Below are 26,910 nucleotides of genomic sequence, written 5' to 3'. Positions count from 1 at the left end.
ATACAGGTCCATACGGATGAATGATGGAAAACAGCGATGTCATATACATGCAAAGAATGTTATAAGTAGATTCATAATAAACCTAATTTTAAAGTGTTATTATGTTATCTATTCTGATTGTCAATCCTTAATACTTTGCAACAATGTTTTTTTTTTGCGATTCGTTCTTATTGTGTTTCAATTTGTGAAAATAGGGGCAGGCAACTTTATGGCTGGGCGGGTAACCTTTAAGAGTTGTTTGCCCTGGTGTCCTGTAACTTTTTGTCATGAGTTTCAGACACAGATAATAGGCAAAAATACATGAACTATTATGCCAATGCTAATTTTGATTAAAAACAAAATCATAGGTAGAGAAATTTGCATTTCTTTTACATAGTTTAATCCCTACCTCGTGGTCACCGCCATGTTTGTCTGGCGTCCTGTTGCGCTCTGTGGCACTGGTTTTCGTTCGCATTAGACTACAGTGCCATCTAGTGTTCCAATATTACACACTGGGGCTTTAAGCTAAGGCAGTGACAGAATGTGCAAAATGCCGATAGGCATCCTTTTATTCTTTTTGAATACATGGAATACAAAAGCAGTTTTGTTTTGATAAACATATACATTCCCTGAGTAAAAACAATAGCCATGCTTGCAACAACAAATACTTTTTTGGGTTGTACCAGAATATTATATATTTTTAAAAATATTTGGTCGCTGCACTACACTTCTGCTTATTTGGTGCCTCTAGCAATAATAATTAAAAAAATAAAAATAAATATCCAAGCAAAAAAAAAAAGAAATGGTTTTCTAGCATACAGTGGTGCCTTGAGATTCAAGTACAGTGGTACCTCCACTTACAAATTTAATTGGTCTTGGGAGTAGCTTTGGAACCTGAAACATTTATAAGTAGAGGCGCCAATTCAATGTAATTGCGGTAATCCGTTCCAAACTCTACAAAAGTATGATATATATTTTTTAATAAATCATAAAAGAGCATCAGAACATGAAACAAATACATGTTAAAATTAGATTTCCGCACAATAAATAAATACGAGAGGAATACCATGTAAAAATACAAAGAATAAAATAAATCATAAAAATATTCCTTTACATTTTTGCCTCGCATTTATTGAAAAACGGATCCAATGACGTATGCTTTTGCAGACTTTTGCCAATCCGTCGGAAATCCGTGAGGCAGGCGTCATCATAATAAGCGATTGCCCGACCTGTTAACACTTTTTCTGGATGATTTCTTTTCACAAGTTCTGAGATTTTGTGGAATTTTGCCGAACATTTCTTTAAATTTAATGATGGCTGCATCCTCCTCCTTGCCGTATCTGAACTCCTCCTGCACGGCGGTGTGTGTTTCCATACCTTTCTATATCTCTAGCTTCGTTTCCATGGCCAGAAAAAGTATCTTCCTCTTCTTTCCTCCTCGTCCGCTTTTCTGCATGTCTTGTGAATGATAGTTCTACGTAGAAGTACCATACAGTAGACTGTACAGAGCAGGAAGGCGACACGAAGAGAATGCAGGGATTCACGCATACGCACCGGTTAGCCAGGTGTTTACAGAGCGGGGAGTGGACACAGAGAGCAATCTGGGCTCTACGCATAGGCACAGGGTTGCCAAGTAGAACTCTGATTTTGTATCCTGAATCTTCATAACTAAAGGCAAACATTTTCCCGTACCTGAAGTACTTTGTAACTTGAAACTTTTGTATGTAGAAACATTAAGTAGAGGTACCACTGTACGTACATCATTTGAAAAAAAAAAAAAAAAAGAAGATAATCATGCCTATCAACTTCTACCTTTTCACTGTATTTCATAAATGTGTTGATTATTTCAGATCGGCATTTTTTTGTCGGCGGGCCGTCGGAACGTTAAGGGATGCTCTGCATATAGCACAGAGTATAAGCATTGTGGACCCTCAAGTGACCCCATTAAAAAGAAAGAGGATACAGACTTCTTGTAGGGGGATTTCTTCATCTGAGTGGGACGCGACAGAAAACGATTGAGAAGCACAGGGTTAGATGTACATTTTACAAAGATTTGAAATATGACTCACATTTTCTTCCAAACCTGGGGATTTACTTGGGCCCAAAAATGTTCCCCATGTGTCTTCAGCTCCTACTTTGGCCCAGGGTCACTGAGACGGCGTAACACTTTCTGCTGCTCGCCTTCATTCTCCTCTTCTTCTTCTTCTTCCCGGAAGCTGTGGGCCGTTTCGTTCAGCAGGCTGGCTGAGGCAATCGGGTCCTGGCGAGTGTCTTTCGGGGCCCCCTCGCCGTCGTCATAAGTGTAGACTCGGTGTTCTGAGAGGAGGTTAGGAGTCCTGAAGGGTACGTAAATCGGAAAAGAGATGAAGCGGAGGGACAAACCTGGTAGGAAGGCCACCCGTCTCACGGATGGAGGTGGGTCTGGGCGCTTGGCGGGTAGGGTGAGGTAGTGGCTCATCTGTACAATGCATAGGAATCAGTCAGAAGGTGTAATAATTGAAGGGAAAAGTCAAAAAAGAGACGGGAGTCTGATTTCTAATTCAGTGGTTCCCAACTGGTCTGACTTGAGGAGCCACCGTTCCACCCTCACAAGCAGCAATATTTCCTCTTCTCAAATGTATCCAATGAAAGGATTACAGTATGTAGTATGAAGCAGACATAGTAGAATGTATTCACCTTTTTTCCAAAAACAAAATGACTTCAGGTACTGTATGTACTTGCATATATCGCATCTAAGCGACCTCCTAAAACTGCTTTAAAAGATTCACATACCAAATACAGGGTTTGTCTGCCTTTTTCGAGGCAAAATTCAAGCACTTTCAAGGCCAATTTTTCCAGGACCTTTAAAGGAAGAAATCCAGCGCCGATCAAAAAAAGTTTTGTTGTTGTTGTTGACTTAGACTAAAATAAAGTCGCTATCTTGCGGCTAGCACATACTTTGTGGTATTTTGAGCTGTTTCTATCTATGATCTACGATATTCTTGTTTCAATGTGCTGCTATAAACTGACAGGAATTCTGTTATTCTGCTTCAACAATGCAGGCACAGCTTGAATACGTCACACTTGTTTATAAACACAAAGAGAGCTCTATAGGTGTTGGGTAATAATTAGGTTCAAGGCAAAAGACAAAAGCAGAATGTACCGCATGTATACAAATCTGAAAAATAAGACGAACCTGGACTCATTTTCATGACAATAATTGTTCCGAAGCAAAATTCATTCAATCTTTAAATCTTTTAATCGACTGTTGATTTTTCGCTTTTTGTTTGCCATATTTTAATTTATATTTTTTGAGTGTTTTTCAGAAGATCTGGGTCTAAATTTGTTCAAATAGATTTGTAAATAGTTTTGTTTGCATTTTATAATCTATGTATAGGACTGATTTTTTTTTTATTAGATTGTTTTGCATTTTCAGAGATTTGTGTTGCAGTTCGACTTTAAATCTGTTCAGCGTGTAAAAAGCTAAAATAGTTGTGTATTTTACAATTTCCTTGTTGATCTGTGAGTATTTTAATCTATATTTCATGTGTTTTTCAGGGGTCCCCTGTAAAACATATGAAATTCCTAATTACTAAACAATGTATGATATAATATTTTGTTATTATTGATAGTATATCAACTGAGCAAGGGTTAGGGGGCCAAACGAGACGGAACTCCCATGACTCGTCTGGTAAACCTGTTTTTTTAGATGTGACAGTAGGGGGCAGTAACACTTCACATGACAACTTACTAATAAGGACTGAAGCCATTGGAATCATTGTTACGCACTTTTTTATTTTTCCTAATTTTTAAGGCGTGGTCTTTCGAGCCAGACTGCCTGGAAACACGGCAAGGATTTATAAGAACTTCACCCAATATTCAAGCATTGTCCTGACTTTGAAAACACAACATTAATATTCGAGCATTTTCAAGGATTTCAAGCACCCGTTCGAACCCTGTAAATTAAATTCTTACCCAAAATATAGATAAAATGTGTACCTAATCATCAAGAATGATTAAATTATGTAGACAATAAAGATAAATATGGTGGGAAATGGTAAAACACTTTTAAATCATCCACCTTTGAGCAGTGCTTCAAAGGCAAAACCTTGTAAACCATTTTCATATTTTGCAATCATTTCTTTCTTCAACTCGGATGTTGTTGCCACTGTTTTCCACTTTTCTCTCCCTTTATCACAAACTTTCTTTGGACCCATTATTATGGGCAGAAAAAGGAAATAAAACAAACAAAATCAAAATAAAAGGAGATTTGGTCCCTTTCCAAGACAATTGGGACGGCATTGATAAATTGAACAAGAAGAAGAGATAAAGCAGGAAGGGGTGGGCAGCGCCCACCTTAGCACACACTCTGCCCACCCAAAGAAAAGTAGAAGTACTAATAACGGTATTTTAGGATCCCGTTCATACAATAATGTGTATGTCACGGACACTGTACGTCTCCCTGATGTAGTGAAGGGAATTTCATCTCTTTTTCGGGAAGCAGCTTTCAGCTCGGCGTCAATAAAAATAATATTTTGGCTCCTCGGATTGTTTTCCTTGCTTAATCTATTCATTACCAAATATTATGTAACATTATACACAAAGTAGTCTAAAACGTAGGAAAGATTTAGCAAAAAAGAAAAATGAAAAAACTATGAAAAAAAAAGAAACAAAAGAAACAAATAAAATAAAGAAGGAAAAAAGATGAAAAAAAGAAAGCAAGAAAAAACAACTAAAAAAAATAGGAAAAATGGAAAAAAAGGAAAACGAAGAAAAGAAAAAAAGTCCAAGTGATAAAATGTAAATGTAAATAGTCTCCATTTATCTAGCGCTTTTTAAGTCACTTAAGACCTCCCTAAGCACTTTACACTGTGGTTCACACGTAACCATTCACACACACTCACAAACGATAGCGGCAACTGGAAAAAGCAACAAAAAAAAGCAAAAAGCTGGGAAAATAAAACAAAGGAAGAAATAGGAAAAGTTTGAAACAAAGAACAAAAAAAGAAAAAATGTGAAAAAAGTAAAAAGCTAGAAAAAAAAAAACAAAAGAAAAAGGAAAGTAAAAAGAAATAAGACAGAAAGAAGAAAATGCAGGAAAAGGGAGAAAAAAAAAGAAAAATGCAAGAAAAGAAGGTTTTTCTGCTCATTATATCAACAATAATCATGCAATATTACGCATATAATGAATTTATATATATTTTTTAATCTATTGTTACACTAAATTATCCTAGCATTTGGTTTTTCACTCTCCAGGGAAAGTTTACTCATTTAACCTTCGAACCTTTTTATACTAAGCAACTTTAAAGTCAAGCTACTGGAATCGCTGCGTGAAACAAAATACCAATGTCAAATACTGACTTTTCAGTGCAACAAGAATTACATTAAAAATACAGGAATAAACTAAACTGTGTTTTAAATAAAGCTAATCGTCAGATACATCCCTGGAAATAACTGGAAATACAACTTAAGATATTTACAAGTCTAAGAAAAACGATAAAATACTAAACAATTTTAACCTTTTTATAAGGTCAACAAATTTCATGTCAACGACGCAGAATCCATGAAAACAAATACTTATTGACCAATCGCAAGGGGAAAAGGCTTTTGGAAGGGAACAGGCTGTCTACTGTTTGAAATAATAAAACCTGATGTAAAGTGCTGGTGGATGTGCTGTTGGTTATGTTTAAAGTGCACAAATGCTGTGTAATAATTCTTTTGGGAGTATCAATAGTTGTGCCCCCATTATTGTATATGCCCACCCCCCGAGACGCCACTAGAGCAGGGCATTATCACCATCGACTAACAAGTGTAATGGACCCTCGGTTTTCACTGCAAATGGGTCAGCCGTACACTTTTGGGTCTCGAACTACCAGGCGAGAAACGCTGTTCTAGTAGATAACAAAAATGTTCTGAATAGTACTCACCCTCCTCTCCATCTCCACTCGTTGCTTCCTGAAGCGGACCTCGGTCACGTCGTCTTCGAAGGGGTCCACCATCAGGTCGTGTCTGCTATAAGACCGAAGCTGACGGAACGCGGGGAAAGAAAATAATCAAAAAACGCAAAAAAAAAAAAGAACAAAAAAAAAAACTCGCGTGGAGCCGCTCGGCCTACCCGCTGTCGGTTCTTCTGCATGTTGGAGTGCAGCATCTTTCGGATTTCTTTCTCACGGCTTCTGCGTTGGGATTTGACTTTGCTTTCGATGCTTTGGAGATACAAAAAAACAGATAAGAAGAGTAGGGTTCCTGAGTTCAATTCAAGACATTTTCTGAATGCCTTTTTGAAATCAAATTCAGGACTCAGTTGGCAAAAACACCCACAATTGAAACAAACATTGCCAGAAACACCAATTTTTTTGCACGCGATACATGGTGCCTTGTACACCTTAATTGGCAGTTTTAAACAACCACGGAGAAAAACGTTCCTTACTAAATGTACTTTCACATGGTCTAAACCATAGGTGCCAAATCAGGGCCCGGGGTATAATTATATCTGGCCCAGAAAATCGTTTTATATACATCCACTATAATAGCCCAGCAGACAACTCTCAAACTACAGGTCCCATGATGCAGCACTTTGGCTGCCTTGCCACTTTTAAAACTACAGACAAACAAGACATCGGCCAGTTGAAAAACAAGATTGGGAGCTACATTAACAGTGAGTTTTTAGTGTCAGGAAGCTGAGACTTGACTTCCATCCATCACAACAGAAGGCAAAATGGAGAAAAGCAGGGTGACGTTCTGTTGCTGAGGATAACGCGAATGCAAAACCTTCCCAATGGCCAAGACAAAAGTTGATTGAAAACTGAGCCTCCCAAAACCAATCGGAGGCTGAAAATACGTTTACTGACATTGCTGGTAAACTTATGTGCTAACGAGGCCGTAATGGAGGAATATATAGTAATGTAAAACAGCACTACGAGATAAAACATCAGGATAAGATGAATAACCTAAATAGAGAAGATACAGAAAGTTGAAGATTAAAAGAAGAACATGAACATTCAGCATGTTTTCACCAAACAAAATACCATCGTGAAAAGCACAAATTTGATTTATATTTCCGTTGTATTTTTCATATTTTGAATCTGTATAGTTTTGACAGGGGATATTTTTTATGGAGAGCAGAGTATTTTAAGTTATTTGATGTTTAAGTATGTTTAATCTGGAATAAAGTTCCTGTCTTTAATTGTAATTTATTAAAAAAAATAAATGTCAAATTTTAATTTATTCAATAAAAATGTATCCTGCTCGGCCCATGACCAAAGGTGTGGTTTGAGTTTTGTCCCTCCTTGCAATTGACATTGACACCCCTGGACTAAACTAAGTAAACGTCTCAGTCCCAAGTTGCTATGAATAGACCTAAGACAAGCGTCCGACTGAAACCACATCACCGTTTTGATACTTACGTTATTGTGGTCACGCCAACGTAAATTATGAAGAACGACAATTGATTATTGTTACTAAATCTAAATCGTATTCATGTGTTCACATTTTCAAGAGTTTAAAAAAATTGGATTTTAGACAATTTAATGCCTATTTATTTTTAGAACAATGAATTGAATGCCTTTTAAGACTTTTCAAGCATTCGCAGGAACCCTAGATATATCTTTAAAAAGTAGCGGAGTAACGCAGCATGTTGTAACGACAGTTGTTACAAAACTGTATTAATAACCGGTTATAGTACTCGTTACAGAGAAAAGTTTCTTTGCAACCCGTTCCTACCGACACTGATTGACCCTCGGTTAGGCAAAGGCCCTGGATCTTTTTGAGTTTCCACTATAGGTAAGACCATGCCTTAAAAAAACACAGCCTGACCTGACCCAGCCCGTGTGTACTAAAACCAGAGGAATTAACTTGATTGACAGGACCCCGCCTGAAGGAAACACGAAATTTAATATTTTTGTTCCACCGCCACCGGAACAATAAACTTGATTTTGCAGGACCAGCACGAAAACCCTCCAAATTTCATATTCAACTTGTGAGGACTCGGGATGAAGTTTAAAAACTTTTCCTTCTGAAAAAAATTGAAACGCCTGAAATTTTTACTATTACTTTTTGGGCAGAAAAACGTAAGGTTTCTTAAGGTTAGAATAATTTTGATATTTTTATGAACATGATCAATTGAACAACGAAATAACGCTGGGATACAGAATAAAAGGCAAACAACGGGGGCAAACGAGTGATCTTGATGCGCGCTTGCTTAATTATAAGGAGAAATACTGCAGCCCACTAGGCTTTGAATTAATGAATGCGACTCACATTAATGAGAAAAAATTATATAAAATTGTTAATTCCATAGTCCGAAATCACAAACTAGCTAATAAATTAAGAATAACCTTCTTTATCTTAATTATTTGCATGGAAACACGCAGAAAAACAACCTGCTTTAAAAAGCGTTGGAACAAAGTAAATAGGAATCTTTCAGAAATCACACTAACTAAGAATCGGCAAGCTTTGGGTATATGCTGGTGATTGTTCTCCGCGTGGATTTTTTTAAAAAAGCAACGACAACAAAAAAATCCCCACTTGGCCCGTCCTGAACAGGTCGGTTAGGGTTCGGGTTTAAGATTGTTCGAAAATGAGCATTTTAAATTTGCCGTTTTGGTTGAATGCTTGGACTCACGTGGCTACGAACGGCGTCTTGAAGACACCGACGGTGCCGCCGCTTTCCACCATCATCATGGCTTGCTTCATCTCCATCTTGTTGTAGAAGGAGAGCAGTTGGGGCTCGGCGGAGCGCTCGCCGGAAATCAGCCATTTCTTCACGTAGGCCTTGTTGAAGCGGCTCAGCCTGAACAAAAGCCGCCGAAAAATCAAGCGAGCTGCTCAGCTAGTAGCGTGTCTCCCGTGGACAAAAACAAGCTACCAAAGAGATTAGTACTGTATTATTTCAGGATTGTAGGTCTCCCATTTCTCCAGCTCTGAAATCTGCACATCGATTAGTCCACTCAGTCCGTCTCTAATTGGAGTGTACTTTGTTATGCCCGTTGTCTCCGTTCGGCTCAACCACAGGTGTCAAACAGGCGGCCTGCGAGCCAGATAAGCCCGCCAATGGTTTGAATCTGGCCCGCGAGACCGCACTTAGAGAGGCCCAAGAGGGAAAAATGAGCTGCAGTTTTAAATGTTTTCACTTGGTGTCACCCAAGCCAGGCACTACTTTTTTTTTCTCTCTCATTCTCTCTCTTTCTCTCCCTCCATCTCTTTCTCTCCCTCCATCTCTTTCTCACTCTTTTTTCTTTTCAATCTCTTTTTCACCCTCTCTTTCTTTCCCTCCTTTTTTGCATTTGCTCTCTTTTCACTCTTTTCCCTTTCACTTCTCTCTGTCTTTATATTTTTTCTCTTACTCTCTTTCTTTTTCTCTTCCTCTTAAAACAACTAGTATGGACCCAGTGAGATTTTTTTACTAGGACGTGGCCCCCACCTAAAACGAGTTTGACACCCCTGTGATAAACCCTTTGCCTGTGTTTCCTTTCTCAATCCACCCAAATCCAAGGTTTGATCATCCTCTGTTCTGGCAGATTAGCACGATTTAAAAGGTAGTCTGCTCAAAAGATAGAGCCACCTCGTTACTTCGTCATCGGCTAGATCGATCTCATTCCCGGCGATGCCTTCCAATAAGCTTTACAACTTGTTTAAACATGAACGGGAAGCCATGGAGACCTACATTTCTAGTAATAATTATTACTGTAAATCCTGGACTACAGAGTGCAAAGAGCCACATGCGCAAATTTAACATATTTAGTGCTGTGATGTTATGTTTTTAAAAGCATTGTCCCTGAGTGCTATAATGTAAAAATACAGTGATCCCTCAGTTATCGCGGTTAATGGGGACCAAAACCACCCGCGAAAAGTGAAAATCCGCAAAGTAGCGACGCCCCTTCAAAAATGCTTAAAAAATATATATATAATTTATTTTTATTTTTTAATTATTTTATTCTATTATTATTATTTTTTAGACCTGCGAAGCTCTGAACCCGCGAATGTGGAACCGCAAAGTAGCGACGCCCCTTCAAAAATGCTAGTAAACCAGAGGTTATGAGTTCAATTCTCACCAAGGCTTGTTGTGTTTAGGTCTTTAATGAATCTGAAGGAATTTTAAATCCGAAGAAACTATCGGTGCACCTCTGGAGAAGATCCCTGTGATGGGGATAAAATTTAGATTGGAGGATCCTCACTTGCATGTTATCTTGGTTTTACATTTGTATATTAGTTCTATTGCAGATATCGGAATCATCTCTGTGGCCTTGTAGCTCAATGGATAGAGCGCTGGTCTAGTAAACCAGAGGTTGTGAGTTCAATTCTCATGCAGGCCTTCTGTTCATTCTTGTTACATTACTGTAAGAATATTTTATCTAATAATTATCTTTAATATTGTATAACTTTAAGGACATTTTTTTTAATTTTTTTTAAAATTATTTTATTATTATTATTTTTTAGACCAGCGAAGCTCTGAACCCGCGAACGTGGATCCACGAAGTAGCGACGCCCCTTCAAAAATGCTAAAAAAAAATATATATATATCTTTTAAAATTATTTAATTTAATTATTATTATTTTTTAGACCCGCAAAGCTCTGAACCCGAAAACGTGGAACTGTGAAGTAGCGAGGTCCCACTGAACGTTTTTTCGTTTTTGTTTTGTTTTTTAAAAACTATTGGAAAGGGTTTGGCGCAGCTCATCAGTAACTATCAAGCCTCTGGGAATGATCAGCCGAAGTACTTTGGTATGACGCAAAGGATGGGAGAGCCTGAGATCAGTCACATGGCTCAGCATGTGTACCGTCTGTTATGATTGTACGGGATACTGAATTTTAGTCTGTACAGCACATTGAATTCTTTTGACCTTGTTTTTTTTTTCTCACTCGTGTGTACATTTTTATGCCGATTTAATGAATATTGACTGTTGCACTAGTCGATTAAGAATGACAGCTGCAGACACGGTCTACAAATGAATATCTTTATCCCGGCACATTTAGTCACTTTGTAGAAAAAAAGTAGCGTCTTGTAGTCCGGAATTTACACCAACTCGAAGAATTTAAATATTGGAGAAACAAAAACAATGTATTTAGTATGTTTCATGATTGAACAATCCATACTTGTCTTTCCAGTGATGGTGTCCATAATGACCACAGATGTCCTCAATTCCCACGAGGAGATGGTCCAGGAACTAAACGGAAAAATTGAAAATGACTTCTGAGTTTTAGAAAATTCTAAACTCAGGGTTCGTACACCTTTGTCTTGGCCAAATTCAAGCACTTTTTTAAGGGCTTTTAAAGCCAATTTTGTAATTCTTCCAGTACCATTAAAATAAGCGCTTTTCCAAAGAACGGTAGCCTAAATATTTATCTCAATGCCTACCTCCAGCCCCAGTCTTATTTCGGAACCCTAAAATCGGTTTAAAAACTTAACTTGCAGCGTAACTAGCCTTAACTAGCCCCCAACTCTAGCCCTAACCCTATTTTGCAACACTAATATGGAGCGCAAACCCTTGTTCCTAACCCTACTCCCAAGTCTAGCTGTAACCCTTGCCCCAACCCTATTTCATAATATCCTAATAAGGAGTGTTAACCTTAGTTTCTAACACTAACAATCCTATTTTGGAACCATACATTTAAAACCCCTTTTTGAAGCCCAAACCCTAGCTATAACTGTTTTATTTTTTTTGCTATAACATCCCTGCAGATGACTGTAGCATGGGCATTTTAGCTGGAAAACAAACAAACAAAATAGCTTAAAGCCTGACCTGGAATCTTGTCAAATTTGATCACAATCTAAAATTATTAACATTGTATTTCACACATTTTTGCTAGAGTAGGTTTAGGTGTTTCCAAAAGTGGCTGTATGGAGAGGACCAGTTTACAACACTAAAGCCTTTGCAAATGTCTATTTTACTTTGGCCATTTTTTAGCCATTGTGAAAGAGTTGTATAACATAAAGCACATCATTCTTTTTTATTTTAAGTATTATTTCCTTCTTTTTATATAGCAATTATCTGCTAATGTGGTATTACAGTAAAATATTTGACATACCGGTAACTTCATTTTCAAACATTTTCAACGCAGGGTGTGCCACGGAACTTTTTTTTATAAATAAAAGTGTACCTTGGTTCAAAAAGGCTTGAAAAACACTGAGTTATACGATTAAAATGTCTATAAATGTTGTATACTTGGATTGGTGTAAAATGACAGCTCTGTTGGATATTAAATGTTGTGCAAGTCATTAATTTTGGTGTGGCACACTGATTTCGCACCGAAAAGGTTGCTGACCCCTGCCATACATGGTTTCCTACTTCCCCTCCGTGTTCCTTTGAAAAAACGAACAGTTGGATTCAGGGGCTTTACCAGAGTTGTGCAGGGGTTGGTGGATATGCTCTGCCCACTCAAAGGAAATTGGATGGAGGAAAAATAAAACAAAAGAAACAAAAGAAAAGGGAAGAAAAGATAAGTAAAAAGCGAAATAGAAACAAGAGAGAAAAAAGCAGGCAAAAAAAAGAGTTCCTTTGATCAGTATATTACCAATAATGATGTAATATTATGCACAAAATAAATTAATGATTTTTTTTAATTAAAAAAAAAAAAATTCTACTCAATTATAATAGCCTTTATTTTCTACTCTACAATGAACTTTTAACTCATTTGAACTTCAAAACTTTTTATACTAATCAACTTTAAAGTCAAGCAACTAGAGTCCTTGCGTGAAATAATAAAATATCAATATTCACTTTTCAGTGCAAAAATAGACAAATTAAAAAAATACAAAAATAAACTAAACAGTTATTTTTAAAAAGTTAATCGTCAAACACATCCCTGAAAAGTAACTGGAAACATAAACCAAAATATTTTCTAATCTAAAAAAAGGCTAAAATAATAGTTGTGCCCCCCAATGCAGTTTACCGAAGTATGATGATCATGAACAGCCACTAAAAGGTGCTGTTACCCATAAACAAGGAACCGGACCTGCGTGTGGATCTCTTCGTTGATTGAGCCGTCATATTCTCTCTTCTTTTTCACTTCCAGAAGCTCCACCAAAGGTCTGATGGTCATCCCCTAATGAGAAGAAAATATTGACAAATAAATTATAAAGCAGGGAATAGGCAAAGCGACTCATGTGACCTCACGTGCAAACCTGTACGTAGACAGTCGGCCATATTGGATGGGTTAGAGAGACGGTTTGAAATGATCAAGGTTTACACCAGGGTTTGGGAACCCATTTGAACCATCTCATCATATCTCATTAGCTACACCGCTTATCCTCAGTAGGGTCGCGGGGGTGCTGGTACCCATCCCAGCAATCATCGGGCAGTGGGCAGGGGACACCCTGAACTGGTTGCCAGCCAATCGCAGGGCACACGGGGACAGACAACTCACTCGCTCGTTCAAACCTAGGGACAATTTGGACCGGCCAATTCACCTGAAATGCATGTTTTTGGAATGTGGGAGGAAACCGGAGTGCCTGGAGGAAACCCACGCAGGAGGTTCCCAAGACATGAACTGTGCCGCACATGCGCTAACCACTGCGCCGCCATGCTGCCCTCCATTTGAACCAATGAGTCATAAAATATGTGATTTTTGTCTTGAGAGAGCCTCACCATAAGACAAAATTCAACAAAACCGCAAAACCCGCTCTCCAGACAAAAGTTTATTCTTCAGGGAATTTTATTTCACTGTGCGACGTTCGGTGATTTGACAAAGAATTCTGAAATGATAATAATTATTTCAGAGTCTGTGTCCCCTATCAATATAAATGTACCACTTGAAATTTGTCTCCCCCGTAGTGTGTTGAGGCTTATTTTGACATTTGTCATTTTGTCCTAAATAATGGTTTCAAAACAAGGTGCAAGCCAAGTTCTTGTAAAATGTCACACAATACTGTAAACGAGGATATCCACACATTTAACCTCAGTGCAGACAGCGCTGGGCAAAGGAGAAAGAGTACAGTTCCACCCATTCCCATGGCTCACCCAACCAAATTGCTCTAGGATCTTTGCTAGAGCTTCTGGGTAAAACGTTTCTTTTGGGCTTACGTTTTGTTCTGTAGCCTTTTATCATAAAGTGTCTCAAAAATGTGCATAAATTCTTTAATGAGCTTACCATATAAAGTTTTATTTAGCCATTTACAGCCACAACAAGTTCTAATGGTGCAACACATTGACTGTAAACTGCAGTTATCAGCCCTCATTTGCCTTTACTTTTGGCGTATTGGTAAATACCATATAGGTAATTGCTATCTAACTATATGGTAGTCGCTATTTTGAAAGGTGACATGATCTGGAAAGACGTGACATAGACAACTCGGAGGAGAACGGAAAACCGCACCGCTGAAGACAGCGTTAGGTTTGTGTTCTGCAGCCAAAGTAAGTTTGACCGTCAGTAACGGTAACGTCGTTGTAACAGCCGAAAAATAATGAATTAGATGACACCGCTCCCGAAGAAATAACGCCGTTACCTAACAGTATTGTTTATAAGGGAGTTATTCCCATCACTGGACGCTACCTACCAATTAGCTATACTTTTATTCAGTTCTCTCCACATAATTCAAAAAATTAATCGCTTATTTACATTTTCAAGTTGTACTGCCTTTAACTTCTATTGACCTAGTTTTTAACCTTTTATGGAACGTATTACGTATTCAACAGCCAAACCATCTGCATTGTTGTACTCTTTATGAAATCATATCTTTCAGACATTAAAAAGCATAAAATCATAAAAAACACAAAAACTACAGAACAGACAATTTGAGAACAGTTATCATCATAACGTAGCCTGCAGAATTCCTCTATCGAAACAACAATGTAAACATACCAGTTGAGGGCCTACAAGGCCCTCTCTGCTTGGCTAAGAATGTCTGAATCACACAATTTTAATTCTATTTTGTCCAAGAATACTTATTAAATAATTCCAAATATTTTGCCAGCATCCTTTCAATTGCTTTTCCCCTGGTTGCGGTGCCCTACTTGTGTGCTTTTATATTCACACAATTAACAAATCACATTTCAAGTCAAGTCAAGTCATTTTTATTTGTATAGCCCTTAATCACAATTAGTCTCTAAGGGCTTCACAAGTTATTACATATAAGAAGATTAGGTTACTCGTATGCTATAGAGTAGAAGTGAGTTTTAAGCCTAGATTTAAACATTTCCACCGAGGTTGCAGATCGGATCTCAGGGGGAAGAGCATTCCACAACACCGGTGCCCGGATGGAGAACGCTTGAGCCATTACTTATTGCTAAGGTCAGAAATCTGCCCAGAGGCCTTCACAATCAACTCTGAAGGCCCGGATGGGTTAAACAAGTGACAATAAGGCTGTTGGTTTAGCCATTCAGATTTCGAGTAGGCGGGGCCAGCGCTTGGGGAAATTTTAGCCGTTTCACAAACTATGATCGGCTAGAGGGCGGTAACAGAGGTATCACGGCAAAAAAAATAAGAAAAAAATCCCTGTTTCACTGATACACAGAATTTATCAACCCTGAAATGAATAAAAACTCATGACAGAAATATGATAGGCTTATTAGCTTTGATGGGGATACAAAAAAAAAATCTTGATGGAACTGAAACACACACAGATAGTCTGTACAACAGAATAATTAAGACCTTTTTATTCCTAAAGAATATTGCAATTTTATGAGGTTTTTATTAATACTTTTTATATGTGTTGCAGCTGTAGCTACAGTATACGTTTTATAGCCATAAGGGTTGGATTGATTCATTCTACTGAAGGCTTAGGTTTCAAAAGCACAACCTACCACTGATACATATACATTCCCATCCAACATGGTCACCACTACTCAGGTGGCCTGGTTGTCGTTCACACGCGGTTAGGAACCATTTAAAATGGTTGTTTCTACTACCTGGACAAAGACGGTGAAGAAGATAATGGTGATAGTGGCGGTGAGGAACAAGTCCTTCATCTTGTTGTCGGTCAGAAGAAAGCATAGAGAGAAGGCGATGGCGCCCCGCAGGCCACCATAGGCCACGATGAACTGGTCCTTCTTGGTCAGCTTCACGATGCGGAACTTGTTAATGACCAACGTCAGACCCACAACGCCTGGAACAGAAGTTGGACAACAAGAAGTTAAGACAAACCAAGCCCGGCCCGTGGTGAGTCTATGCGGTCCACACCCAGCACCCTGGAAACCAGGCAGAGGACCACGGTGGCGACCACAAAGGTCCAGTTCCAGGCGTGGGGCCCAGCCACAGTGGAGACACCCAAGAAGATGAAGATGAGGGTCTCGCTCACGCTGCTCCACATCTTCAGGAAGTACTTGACGGTGGTGTAAGACTTGTGCGAGACGTTCGCCTCCACGTATGGCCGCATCACCACACCGCACGCGATCAGCCTGGAGCGGCGGAAATAAAAATGCACAATCTGGAGTTGTTCCCTATTGGTGTATTTCATGGTCTTGAGCAGTGGTCAGCAACCACCGGGCCGTGGACCGATACTGTTCCTGAAAGCCGTGAGTAAAGAGACCCCTCGCTACTTGGCGCTTCGGTTATTGCTGGTTCACTTATTTGAAGATTTTTAAATGAATTGATTTTGTCTGTGTTGTTATTAATATCATTGTATCGTGCATCGTTTAGCAGGGACAAATTAAGGAGGGCACTCTTTGTTCGGTGGGTGTGACTGTCTATATGCGAGGCTGTGATTGGCTGTTGTATGCTGTGAACAGCCAGGCATGTGCAGTGAACATGTTCAAATCAAAACAAACTGCGAAGCACTGTGACAGCTTGTAATTTAGCAGCTTGTTACATTTGAAAAATTCATCAATTAAATCAGACTCTAAGGAAAGTCGGGAGTACAAAAAAAACCTCTGATCCCCAGCGGGTGCTGCGTGGATTATTATCAGGTGAAGGCAAGAGCGGTGCTTCTGGTCTGGCCTACTGCTGACGGCTATGCTAGCAAATCTCCTGTAGCCACTGCTGCAGATACCGGATCTTGCCAACACCAGGTCTATTAGCCATGAAATAGATGACTTGGAGTCAAGTCACATTTATCTTTAAAGCTCTCAATAACAAAATGTCTCAAAGGACTGCAGAGGTTAGAATTACACCATCCCCTGATCTAGGAGGCACTACTTGTGGGAAACCGCTACATTTGGAATGCTCTTATTTTTATCATTGCAGAGAGCTGTCTCCATTTAATGATTTCCATTGTAGCGCGTAGCTAGCCAGCCGCTCTCTAATACTTCTTTTCTAGTCTGCAGGTCTAGGCTTCCTCGCCTCGCCCAGCCCTTTTTGGTTTTCCATTATGTAAAAGTAACCGGTTCTAAGTCTTTTGGTACCCCGCCTTAGGTAGCCTCTCTGTTGAGGTTCTATACCCCGGACCAGGGACCTAAAACTTCTCATGCGTCACTGCCTACCACTGATTGGTGCAGTTCATTCGGGCACTGCTGACCAATGATTGTTCAGAGAGGGTAGTAGAGAAAAGAAGGTTCAGTTCACCCTCCCAGCTATTTGTAAAATAACGTTGCGTGTTTGTTTTTTGTCACAATGAGCACAAATGTGAAATTATGGGTACCGCACGAAATTAAGCCCCCTGGTCTTCTGACGAGGTGCAGTAAGATTTGCACCAAATACGAGGCTGAAATGAAGTCAGGACGCGGCGCATATCTATAATGGAAAAGGTGCCCGGGGAGAGCCAGGGAGAGGTCGGGCAGTTGAAAAGGGGCTTAAATTGCATTTTTTACACTGAAAGGAGTTGCCCACCAATATTGTTTTTTTGTATAATGACAATAAAAACATTCATTCAACTGCTATTATGTGTTGATATTTGTAGATCTATAGCAGGCAGGCAGGTTCTAGCCTCTATTAACCGCGATACCAAGGGATCTCCGTATTGTTGGACATGAAGCCGCTCCGTGGTACAGAGAAGGTTGCGGACCACCGGTCTTGAGGACTCACGACATGATGCCCGACAGGTGGAAGACCTCCGCCGACAGGTAAGCCATGTAACTGTAGAGGAAGACGAATAAAGGCTCGATGACACGCGTGTGCGAGGTGAAGCGCGACGTAAAGGCGCCCAGGAGACCGTAGATGGCGCCCACCAGGACGCCGCCGCACGCCACCACCAGGAAGCACACCACGCCTAAAAGGGCGTCCGCCACAGTCACCGTGCCGGCATGGGAGAACTCCTCAAAAAGGTGATAAAGAACCTGCACCCTCACAAAGACACAAACCGGCTTATTAGAGTCAAGATCCTTTCGAAGTTGCTCGCCCGGACCTGGGCACACCGGTCCTGGAGGGCCGCATGCTCTGCATTAGCAGAAGCTTGTTAACAAGCCTGGTGAGTGCTCCATTGATTATGGGGTCCTGGAAGCGACTGAGGCGGCGATGGGAGAAAAAAACGATAGCAAGGCTGCAGGTCCAGCATAGCACTACAGCTAGGCTAGTAACAGGATTCACCAGGATGGGAACAGAGAAAGCTAAATTTTTAGGCAGGACGTGCCGCCCTCCAAGACCGCAGTGCCCAGGTCTGTGCTAGCGCAAAACATTGGTGTCTAATAGATAGTTTTAATGTGAGGATATGAGCATAGAGGTATGTAGACAGTCGGCCATATTGGATGAGTCTACAAGGCGTGTTTTGATGTTCTCATAAGTCTACAGTAAGTCACGATCGTTTCAAACGTGTAAGCGCAGACCTAGGTACTCCAGTCCTACAGGCCCGCAGGTCCTGCATGATTTTGAAGGTTTACTAAACTGTGGATATGCAAATTATTAGCTCGTTAGCAAGCTGGCAGGAGCTTCTTAACAATTGGAGCAGAGATACCTCCAAAATCACGGGGGATTCAGTGATGCAGGACATGTAGCCCTCCGGGACGGGAGTGTCCAGGTCTGCGGCTAGCGCACAACCAGGGTTCAGAGGATTACTTTAAAATGTAATCTGTTACAGTTACTAGTATCTGTTGAAAAATGTAATCAATAGCGTCATCCCAATGCCATGATATTGAAGTAATGTAACTTGATTACCTTCAATTACTTTTGGATAACTCCAATGCCAAATATGCTCATAAAACACAAAAAAAATTTATAAATCAAATTACTCGACTGAGTTTATGATAAATGGAAATTGTAACCTTCTTAAAGAATTGGGAGACAACCAAGGTCAGTTCGTTGATTGTAGTCTTACTAAAAAGCCACTCATTTTAACCCCCTAGCAAACTTCAAAAAGCAAAAATAAAACTTTCTCTCTAACATTGCAGAAAAGATATTCTCTGTCTTAGTTTACAATTAAGTCACATGAATACAGTGATCATATACAGTAGCGGATCTTGAAATACAATTCATAACCAAGTGCAAAAAGAAAACAATCAATCAAATTTACTGAAATTAATTACATCTAGTTTTTGTAACTGTAACAGAATACAAAAAATGTATCCTAATAATGTAATGCTGCTACTCCCAAAGCCTGTCCAAAACATTGGCCGTCTTATAGATAGTTTTTGTATGACGTGACGAGGATCCCTGTATGTAGAAACTCGGACATATTGGAAGGGTCCAACGGACATGTTTTGATGTTACGGGTCGACGCTGTTGTTATTGATTTTAAATCGATTTTATTGATTTGTTGGTGCAGCCCTAGTGTCAATGCACCCCAAACAAATACCCCAAAAAATCAATAAACATCTGCTTTCGTGTGGTCCGCTTTCGTGGGGTCATTAAGGCCAAATTGGAAATTGGAAGTCAATTTGTGTACTGCAGCTCCTGACCACAGACCACTCCGAGCAGTCCAATCTTCTATCGGGCGATTTTGCTTGTAAGAAACAATGGAAATGTACACCTACCCATCCAACATGGCCACCACTAGGTAGTGTGATTAAGAACTCGCTATTGTTTTACCACAGTGACAGCATCGTTCAGCAGCGACTCGCCGAAGACCAGGATGTGCAGAAGCTCATTAATGTGGATCTCCTCGAAGACGGCTAGAACGGCCACGGGGTCCACGGCCGAGACAATGGAGCCGAAAAGGAGGCAGGACAGCAGGTCCACCCCGGCCAGCTTCCCCCCCTCCAGCCGGCACACGCCGAACATGGCCCCGCCTACAAAGAAGGTGTTCCAAAGGGTGCCGACCACAGCAAACACCAGGATGGTGCCCAGGTTCTCGGTGAAAGGCCGGATGGGCAGGAAGTAGCCGGCATCTAGGATGATGGGCGGCAGCAGGTAGAAGAAGAAGAGCTCCGTGTCCAGCACCGGTGCCGTCTGCCGGATGGCTTTGATGACTCCGCCCACCAGTAAGCCCACAAAGATCAGCAGGCAGCTTTCAGGTACCACGTGGGACACCCGTGGAATAATGTGAAAGGCTGGGACAAAGACAAAAGGCCAATACAGGTCATACTTGCAAAAGTGTGAAAACCTTATAAGGGGCATGTGTATTGTAAAAAGTTAATCCCTTAACGTTCCCATAAAATTCGCCTCTGACCACAATCTAAGATGTACCCAAAGAAAATAAAATGCGGTTCTTGAACCATTTGGAGAATATGGACAGTTCTGGTTTCTTTTGAAAGGTATCACTCTGAACTCTTGTCCCATTTTGAAATAATCACTGCAAGTGATACTAACATTGAGTCATCGGAGTTTAAACACACAAAAGTAGTTTTTTTTTTTTAGTTATTATTTGTTTGCAATCATCTGCAGATGAGTTTATCATGGGCATTTTAACTGGAAAACAGGTGAGACAATCCCTTGAAACCATACCTGGTACCTTTTTAAATTTTATCACAATCTGAAAAATTAAACATTGTATTTTACACATTTTCCAATGGTAGCTCTAGGACTAAGAGTTTCAAAAAAATGGCCATTTGGAAATGGCCAGTTTACAGCCTTAAAACCTCTCAACCATGCATTTTCTTTTGCCAAATCTTAGACATTATGAAAGAGTGGTAAATGTTTGACTCCTCTTTCCTGAAGTCAATCCATGATCGTCCACACTTGCGCGTGACAACTGGGCATAAAAATCGATCCAAGGTTCAATTTATGCACATTGATTTTTGGCTCTGATTCGAATAGACCCAGTAAAATTGCATACATTTATGATGGGAATTTTATTGGCCACCCAATGTGTCACCAACATTTGAATCGGTTACCATCAGATAAAGATTTCTGAAGGCAAAGTAGGTCATGTCTGTTTTCTCAATACAGGCATTCATAGGCTATGGCATGATAAGGACTGTGAAAAAAAACTTTGCTGAGAGTTGTTAGCCTGGCTGCTCACTGCGGGTTTTCATGATTGGCTAGACTGGCGTTAGCACCGGTTTTAGTTTGTTTATACCTGGGCTGTTTTGCATTCATCGTTATTGACGCCTTTCGTTGATCGTTCCTAGCTAGCCCCCTCATTGGCGGCCCTCGATGTGTTATTTTTGCTGTCGAAATCAGATGCTGAGATTATACTTCATGCGTTTATTACTTCTCTTCTCTTGCTTTCTGGTCTCCCTATTTCTAGTATCAAAAGTTTGCAGCTGGTTCAAAATGCGGCTGTGGGTCTATTGACTAAAACAAGAAAATTGACCATATCACTCCTATATTAGCTAACTTGCACTGGCTACCAGTCTGCTTGAGATGTGGCCTTAAAGTTCTCCTACCAACATACAAATGTTTGGAGGGACTTGCCCTCTCTTAATCTCTCTGATTTGACTTCCCCTACGTTACTGAACTGAGCCTCCGTTCGGAAAATGCTGGTCTACTTGTGGCTCCAAGAGCCAAGAAGAAATCTGCAAGCTCAAGAGCATTTTCCATCCTGGCCTCAGTGCAGTGGAATGCTCTGCCTGCTGAGATTCAATCTGCAACTTCAGTGGAAGTTTTGAAATCTAGACTTAAGCTATAGAACTGTAGTGTGTCTTTTGATTGATGTCGACCTCCTACTTTTCTTTTCGAGTCCTTTACGGCTGCCTGGTTGGTGGTGAAATGAGGGAGAAGGTCAAATGAGGATGAGTCAGAGGACGAGCAACTGGAACTCAAGCATGTTAACGTCTGCATCTATCAGCCGGCAGAGAAGGGAAGCCGCGTGTTTCCCGTCAGGGACTTTTTGGACAATTTTGTAGGCTTGAGGCGTCATTGCTGTCATGCATTTTCTGAACAATTTTTTACATCTTACCTATGTTTTTCTTATAGATGTTTACTATGTTTTGTGTATTGTTACCCAATGCTAAATCTATTGCAACCCGGTCATCCTGGAAGGGGGATTACAATTTGTGAGGCCCTCTTCCTTTATTCCTCATGTTGTGGTTTTTGAGTTTTTCCTTGCCCGCATGTTGGTTTGAGATCAGGGGATGGTGTCATTGTAACCTGTGCCGTCCTTTGAGACATTTTGTAACTAAGGGCCAAACAAATAAAGGGGACTTGACTTATTTTTCGCCAATTAACACGTTTTTGTCTTTTCCGTCTTTGCTGCACCATCACTGCATCCTCCTGTGACACAAGGCCTACACACTGTCTACAAAAACAACCAAAGCTTGCCTTAAAAACACCTAACTACCTCATTACAGTCACAACAATATGGCGACCGGCTCGCCAGGGTGCTGGTGTTCCTCCGTGGCGTGCCACTTAGTCAGCACAAAGCGCACTTTTGTTATCGTGCAGTGCATTAGGGCAGGAAGTCGGAGCAACCCACCCTGACAGCAGCTGGTTACTCAGATAAGCCTAAATACAACCAACAGCTAGTACCACCTCTGTGATGCTTCCACGGTATGAAAGTATGGATTTCCAGTGCCTAGCAAAAGTATTGGCCCCTGAGAACGTTTTGTCAAATCGACACTTTTCAGGTTTCAAACGTCAAAACTGAAAAACTCTAAAAAAATCAACATCACGAGAGACACAATTGGGAAGTAGAAGCTTGCTATTTCAAAATGTGATATGATAGAACCAATTTTGCGAAATTCATACTCAATCAGGTGCCTGTGGGGCATGGTTTGCCCACCCCTCATTTAAATCCATGGTATATAATTAGTAAGAGACATGCGGAGGGAGAATTTTTAGGGGGTCCCAGAAAAAACAGCTGCGTGGAGATGACATTTCTGAGTTAATTTGGGTGGGACTTAAATCCACATGACCACTAGGGACGTCCTGCTAATGACGCGTATTTTGGGAGTCAGATTTTGTTGCAAAAAAACATGACAGTAAAACTTTTAGTACATAAGTAACCAAATGTTTAAAAGCTGAGGGCTACTTTTTCTCCTACCGATTACTGCAAAGGGCTACCAGTTTAAGATGCATACCTCAAATGACATCTGAGGAATTACGACAAAAATATTACAGAATTACTTACTACTTTGGAAATACTTCAAAAAATACTTCTACAGAAATACTAACAAAATACCACCAGCAGTAATGCTGAATACCAAAATACTACTACAAACATAATACAAAAATACCACAACAGGAATACTAAAATACTACAACAGAAATATTATGATAGAAATCCTACAAATTATTATTGTGTAAATACTTGTATGGAAATACATCTAAAGAAATACTAAAAATATACCGCAACATGAATACAGATATACAAAAATACTACTAAAGAAATACTACATAACAACCACAACAGGAATACTAAAATACAAAGTTACTACTACAAAAATATCATGACAGAAATACTACTACAGAGATAATTCAATGTAAATATTACAATAATACCAAAGAAATACTTCAGTAATAGCAAAATACAAGAATATTACTATAAAGATGTAAAGTATTGAGTAAGTATTTTAAGTATTTCTTTTACAAAAAATACTACAAGAATGCAAGTAGTGTGATATAAAAAAAATCTACATAGATACTGCAAAAAGACTTCTACAGTAATACTAAAAAGTGCCGCTATGGTAATACTAAACTACAAAAATACTACTACAGTAATACTACCAAAATACTGCAGATATACTACAAAACTTCTACTATGGAAATACTGAAAACTTACTCAATAGAAAAATATTACTATGGAAATACTCCTGCAGAAACAAAGTACTACAAAAATAAAACTATTATTGTTATCGTTAGTCTAGTTAAAACAAATTTAACATGAATATATTAGGACTTTAATCTACTTAAAAATAAATTCAACATGTAGATGTTTACATGTATACATATTTCTAAATGAAAAAAACGGTATAGGTCTCTAGGATGGACCCCCCTTGGCCAATATTTTGAACCCAATGCGGCCTCCTGACTCCGAATAGTTGCCCCACAACTGGCGTCCTGGTAACACCACTGTCCATTTGTCTGCATTTTAAAGGAACAGTGTGTAACACTTAGTGACTCGTAGTGGTACAAAAACATTGTTTGATGGTTGGTTGGATCCCTTAAGCACACGGGTGGTAGGGGTACCATTTCCCGTGGTGTGTCTTGGGTAAGTACAGCCTGGTGGCACCCATCCCTCTCCAGGTTGGAATAAGTTTTGCACCTGGTCTCGACCTGAGGACTTTTCGTGTGAAAGGCGAATGTGCTATCCACTGCATCAAGGCAAAAATACATAAAATTTGATACAATGTGATTTGGTTTTTTTTGATAAAGAAGGATTTTATTCATTTGACTATAAGGGATTTTATACGATTGAATACAAGTTACATTTATTGAGTGCAATGAAGATTTTCACCGAGTAGGCTGTAGTTAAATGACAGGTCACCCCGTTCCAATGCAGAATATTTTGACAAGGGAATTTTGATAACAGGACTCTGATGGAGGACGGCAGGTGATGTTTTGAGAACAAGGCCCTGACGACGTAGAAACGCTTGGTGTTGTTTTGAGTTTTTCCAGACATTGAGGCGAGGTGGTGGATCTGTGGAACCCACGTGGGGGCTTCCCTGGCATGCCCATGGGAGGAGCCAGAACACCAGCTTGCGGAAAAAACGTGAGAGGGAGGAGGCTTGACAGAGACTCGAGCGACACTAATTCGGCCATATTCGATGGAGTTCACTTAGTTAAATTGTTTAAGAAATTAAATCTGCCCCCGTGTGGAAATGCCGGTCTCTTGTCCATCTTTTCCATCAAGAAACGAGCGTGCATTGTTAGGTGAATGTAGGTTGTGTTTGGTTAATGGAGTCAGATAACTAATTCGAACAATTTGGTAAACGGTACATTTTAATATTTAAATCCTAACAATTTCAATGCGTTTCTTTAACATACAGTGGAACCTCGGTTTTCGAACGCCTCTCAGTTCGAACAAATCGGTTCTTGGCCAAAAATTTTGAGAAATTCTTGCTTCGCTTTTCGTTCAAAAAATCGGAGTTCGAACGCCGGTACATTTGGGTGCGATGCTGAGCGGCGTACGGGTGTAGATTGCCCCCACCCCTCGTGAAGAACTGTTATGACGTGCGCGCGCACTTCTTTTTGCTTTCGCTTTAGATATCGGTGAACGGAGTGTTTTAGCCCCTAATTATGCCTCCGAAGAAGGTCGGTGCAAGCACAAAGTTGCTAGAGGTGAAAAAAGAAGGGTAGTGCGTACAACTATTGCATTTAAGAAAGAAATAATAGCAAAATATGAAGAAGGTGTGCGAGTTTCCGATCTTGCTATACATACAGCATGGCTTCTGCTGAGAACCACAAAGGTAAGAAATCCTATTCATAATTCTTTTCTTTATCCTTTAACCGCTCACCACTTTTCGTGGAGACCCGGGTGCTAAATGACGCGTAAATGACCTGATTTTTTTATTTTTACAAGTTCATGTTAGCGTAATCTTTTGTACGGAAGATTACGCTAACGCGAACGTACGATTAGCATGGGTTAGCTTCATGTTTACGTTCATTGTAAGCGTTCAGGGTGTTGTAACGGATTAAAACGATTTTTCATTACTTTTAATGGCAAAAAAGATTTTCGGTGATCGACCAAATCGGTTTTCGAACAGGGTTCTGGAACGGATTATGGTCGAGAACCGAGGTTCCACTGTATTAGAATCCCTATTTGGATCGCCGTCATGTTTGTCTGCCATCTTGTTACTTGCAGTGGCATTGATTTTCATTCAATTTAGACCACAGTGCCCCCTAGTGGTCAAATATTACACATTGTGGCTTTAAGACCAAATGGTTTCTTTGAAAATAGCTTAGTGACGTCACCCAAATTTTTTAAAGGGGCCACTCACCGAGTTTCATGAGCAGTGCGAGGAGGATCCACAGCGAAATCTCGAAGGGTTTCTGAACGTGTTCATAGTTAAAGGACAAAACCGGGAAAAGCTTCCGGTGCGTCGTAGCGTTACCAGCCGGGCTGTGGTCCGCGTGTCGCCGGGTGGCATTGCCCGCCGCCCCCGGGCTTGTCTCCACGCTCGGCAGGAGCACCAGAAGGAGGGGGAGGATGGAGAAGAGGAGACTGAGGGCGAAGGGCCGGATGCCGAGGACGCGCCATCTCGCGCGGGTGTCCTGCTCGGCCATTCTGAGTCCGTTTGGTTCCGAGGCAGTCCGGACTCCAGTCAGCCCCGTCGCTATGGGCGGCCATTGGGGGGGAGCGGCCCGCCCAATACAGGGCTTATGCCACCCCTCCCACTGGAAGCCTAATCATGTTTTTCTTTCAATTATTATTATTGTATTATTTTGATACCACTAAGACATTGAAATATAGAGGGTCAAGTGTGTTTAACATCAATTAGTAGACTACGTAGCTACGTGACTTTATGTGACTACGTCATTGCCGCGCGCGAGTTTCCGACTCTTTTTGAGAATCGGCTTTTTCGGCTTGAGTCACTCTAAAGAGCCGGCTCTTTCAGCTACCAAACGGCTCTTCAGAATATTATCGTTGCTTTAATCCTTATATTAGTAATTATTGTTTAACATTATGCAGACTATGACTTTAAAGGGGGTAAATAAAAGCAAAAAGAAAGAAAAGAATAAGAAAAAAAGCAGAAGGCAAAAAAGAGAAGTAAAAGGGTAGGAAAACATAAAAAAGGAATCAAAAAGATAAATAAGAAAAATTTTGAACAAAAGAAGAAGAAAAATAAAAATGAAAAGCTACGAAAAAAACAAACAAAATAAGTGGTAAAA

General features: G+C 40.1%; 1 protein-coding gene and 1 non-coding gene across 5 annotated transcripts; one reads left to right on the top strand and one right to left on the bottom strand.

The window, feature by feature from the left end:
* Positions 1–152: 152 nt before the first annotated feature.
* slc9a1b (solute carrier family 9 member A1b) lies at positions 153–26,545 on the bottom strand. 4 transcript variants are annotated; one of them, XM_088329441.1, is made up of 13 exons: positions 26,019–26,545; positions 19,789–20,249; positions 17,997–18,104; positions 17,774–17,904; positions 16,075–16,292; positions 15,804–16,000; positions 12,913–13,002; positions 11,053–11,123; positions 8,582–8,749; positions 6,074–6,164; positions 5,886–5,984; positions 2,362–2,437; positions 153–2,295 (listed from the first exon to the last, which is right to left on the bottom strand). In XM_088329441.1, the coding sequence occupies exons 1-13, from the start codon at positions 26,302–26,304 to the stop codon at positions 2,111–2,113; spliced, it is 2,181 nt and encodes a 726-aa protein (XP_088185567.1). In that variant the 5' UTR covers positions 26,305–26,545; the 3' UTR covers positions 153–2,110. The 4 variants fall into 4 exon arrangements, with proteins under 4 accessions (XP_088185567.1, XP_088185569.1, XP_088185566.1 ...); XM_088329443.1 differs by having other exon boundaries at positions 16,082–16,292; positions 17,854–17,904; XM_088329440.1 differs by having other exon boundaries at positions 17,854–18,104.
* trnat-agu (transfer RNA threonine (anticodon AGU)) lies at positions 10,199–10,271 on the top strand. The gene has a single exon. It is a non-coding gene; the product is annotated as a tRNA-Thr (tRNA).
* Positions 26,546–26,910: the final 365 nt, after the last annotated feature.

Source organism: Urocampus carinirostris, chromosome 2 (genome assembly GCF_059441175.1).
Source record: "Urocampus carinirostris isolate Australia breed hairy pipefish chromosome 2, RoL_Ucar_1.0, whole genome shotgun sequence".
Taxonomy (NCBI): domain Eukaryota; kingdom Metazoa; phylum Chordata; class Actinopteri; order Syngnathiformes; family Syngnathidae; genus Urocampus; species Urocampus carinirostris.
Note: the sequence above shows the minus strand (reverse complement) of the source record. Positions and strands in the feature narration are given on the sequence as shown.

What these genes read in the sequence shown, in the direction of transcription:
- slc9a1b (XM_088329440.1), bottom strand. Translation starts at nt 26,304, where the DNA reads ATGGCCGAGCAGGACACCCGCGCGAGATGGCGCGTCCTCGGCATCCGG. An exon ending in CCTGGTTTCCAGGGTGCTGG is followed by an intron (nt 16,001 to 16,074) that starts GTGTGGACCGCA and finishes CTTCTGTTCCAG; the next exon opens with GCGTTGTGGGTCTGACGTTG. An exon ending in AAGACGCCGTTCGTAGCCAC is followed by an intron (nt 6,165 to 8,581) that starts GTGAGTCCAAGC and finishes GTATCTCCAAAG; the next exon opens with CATCGAAAGCAAAGTCAAAT.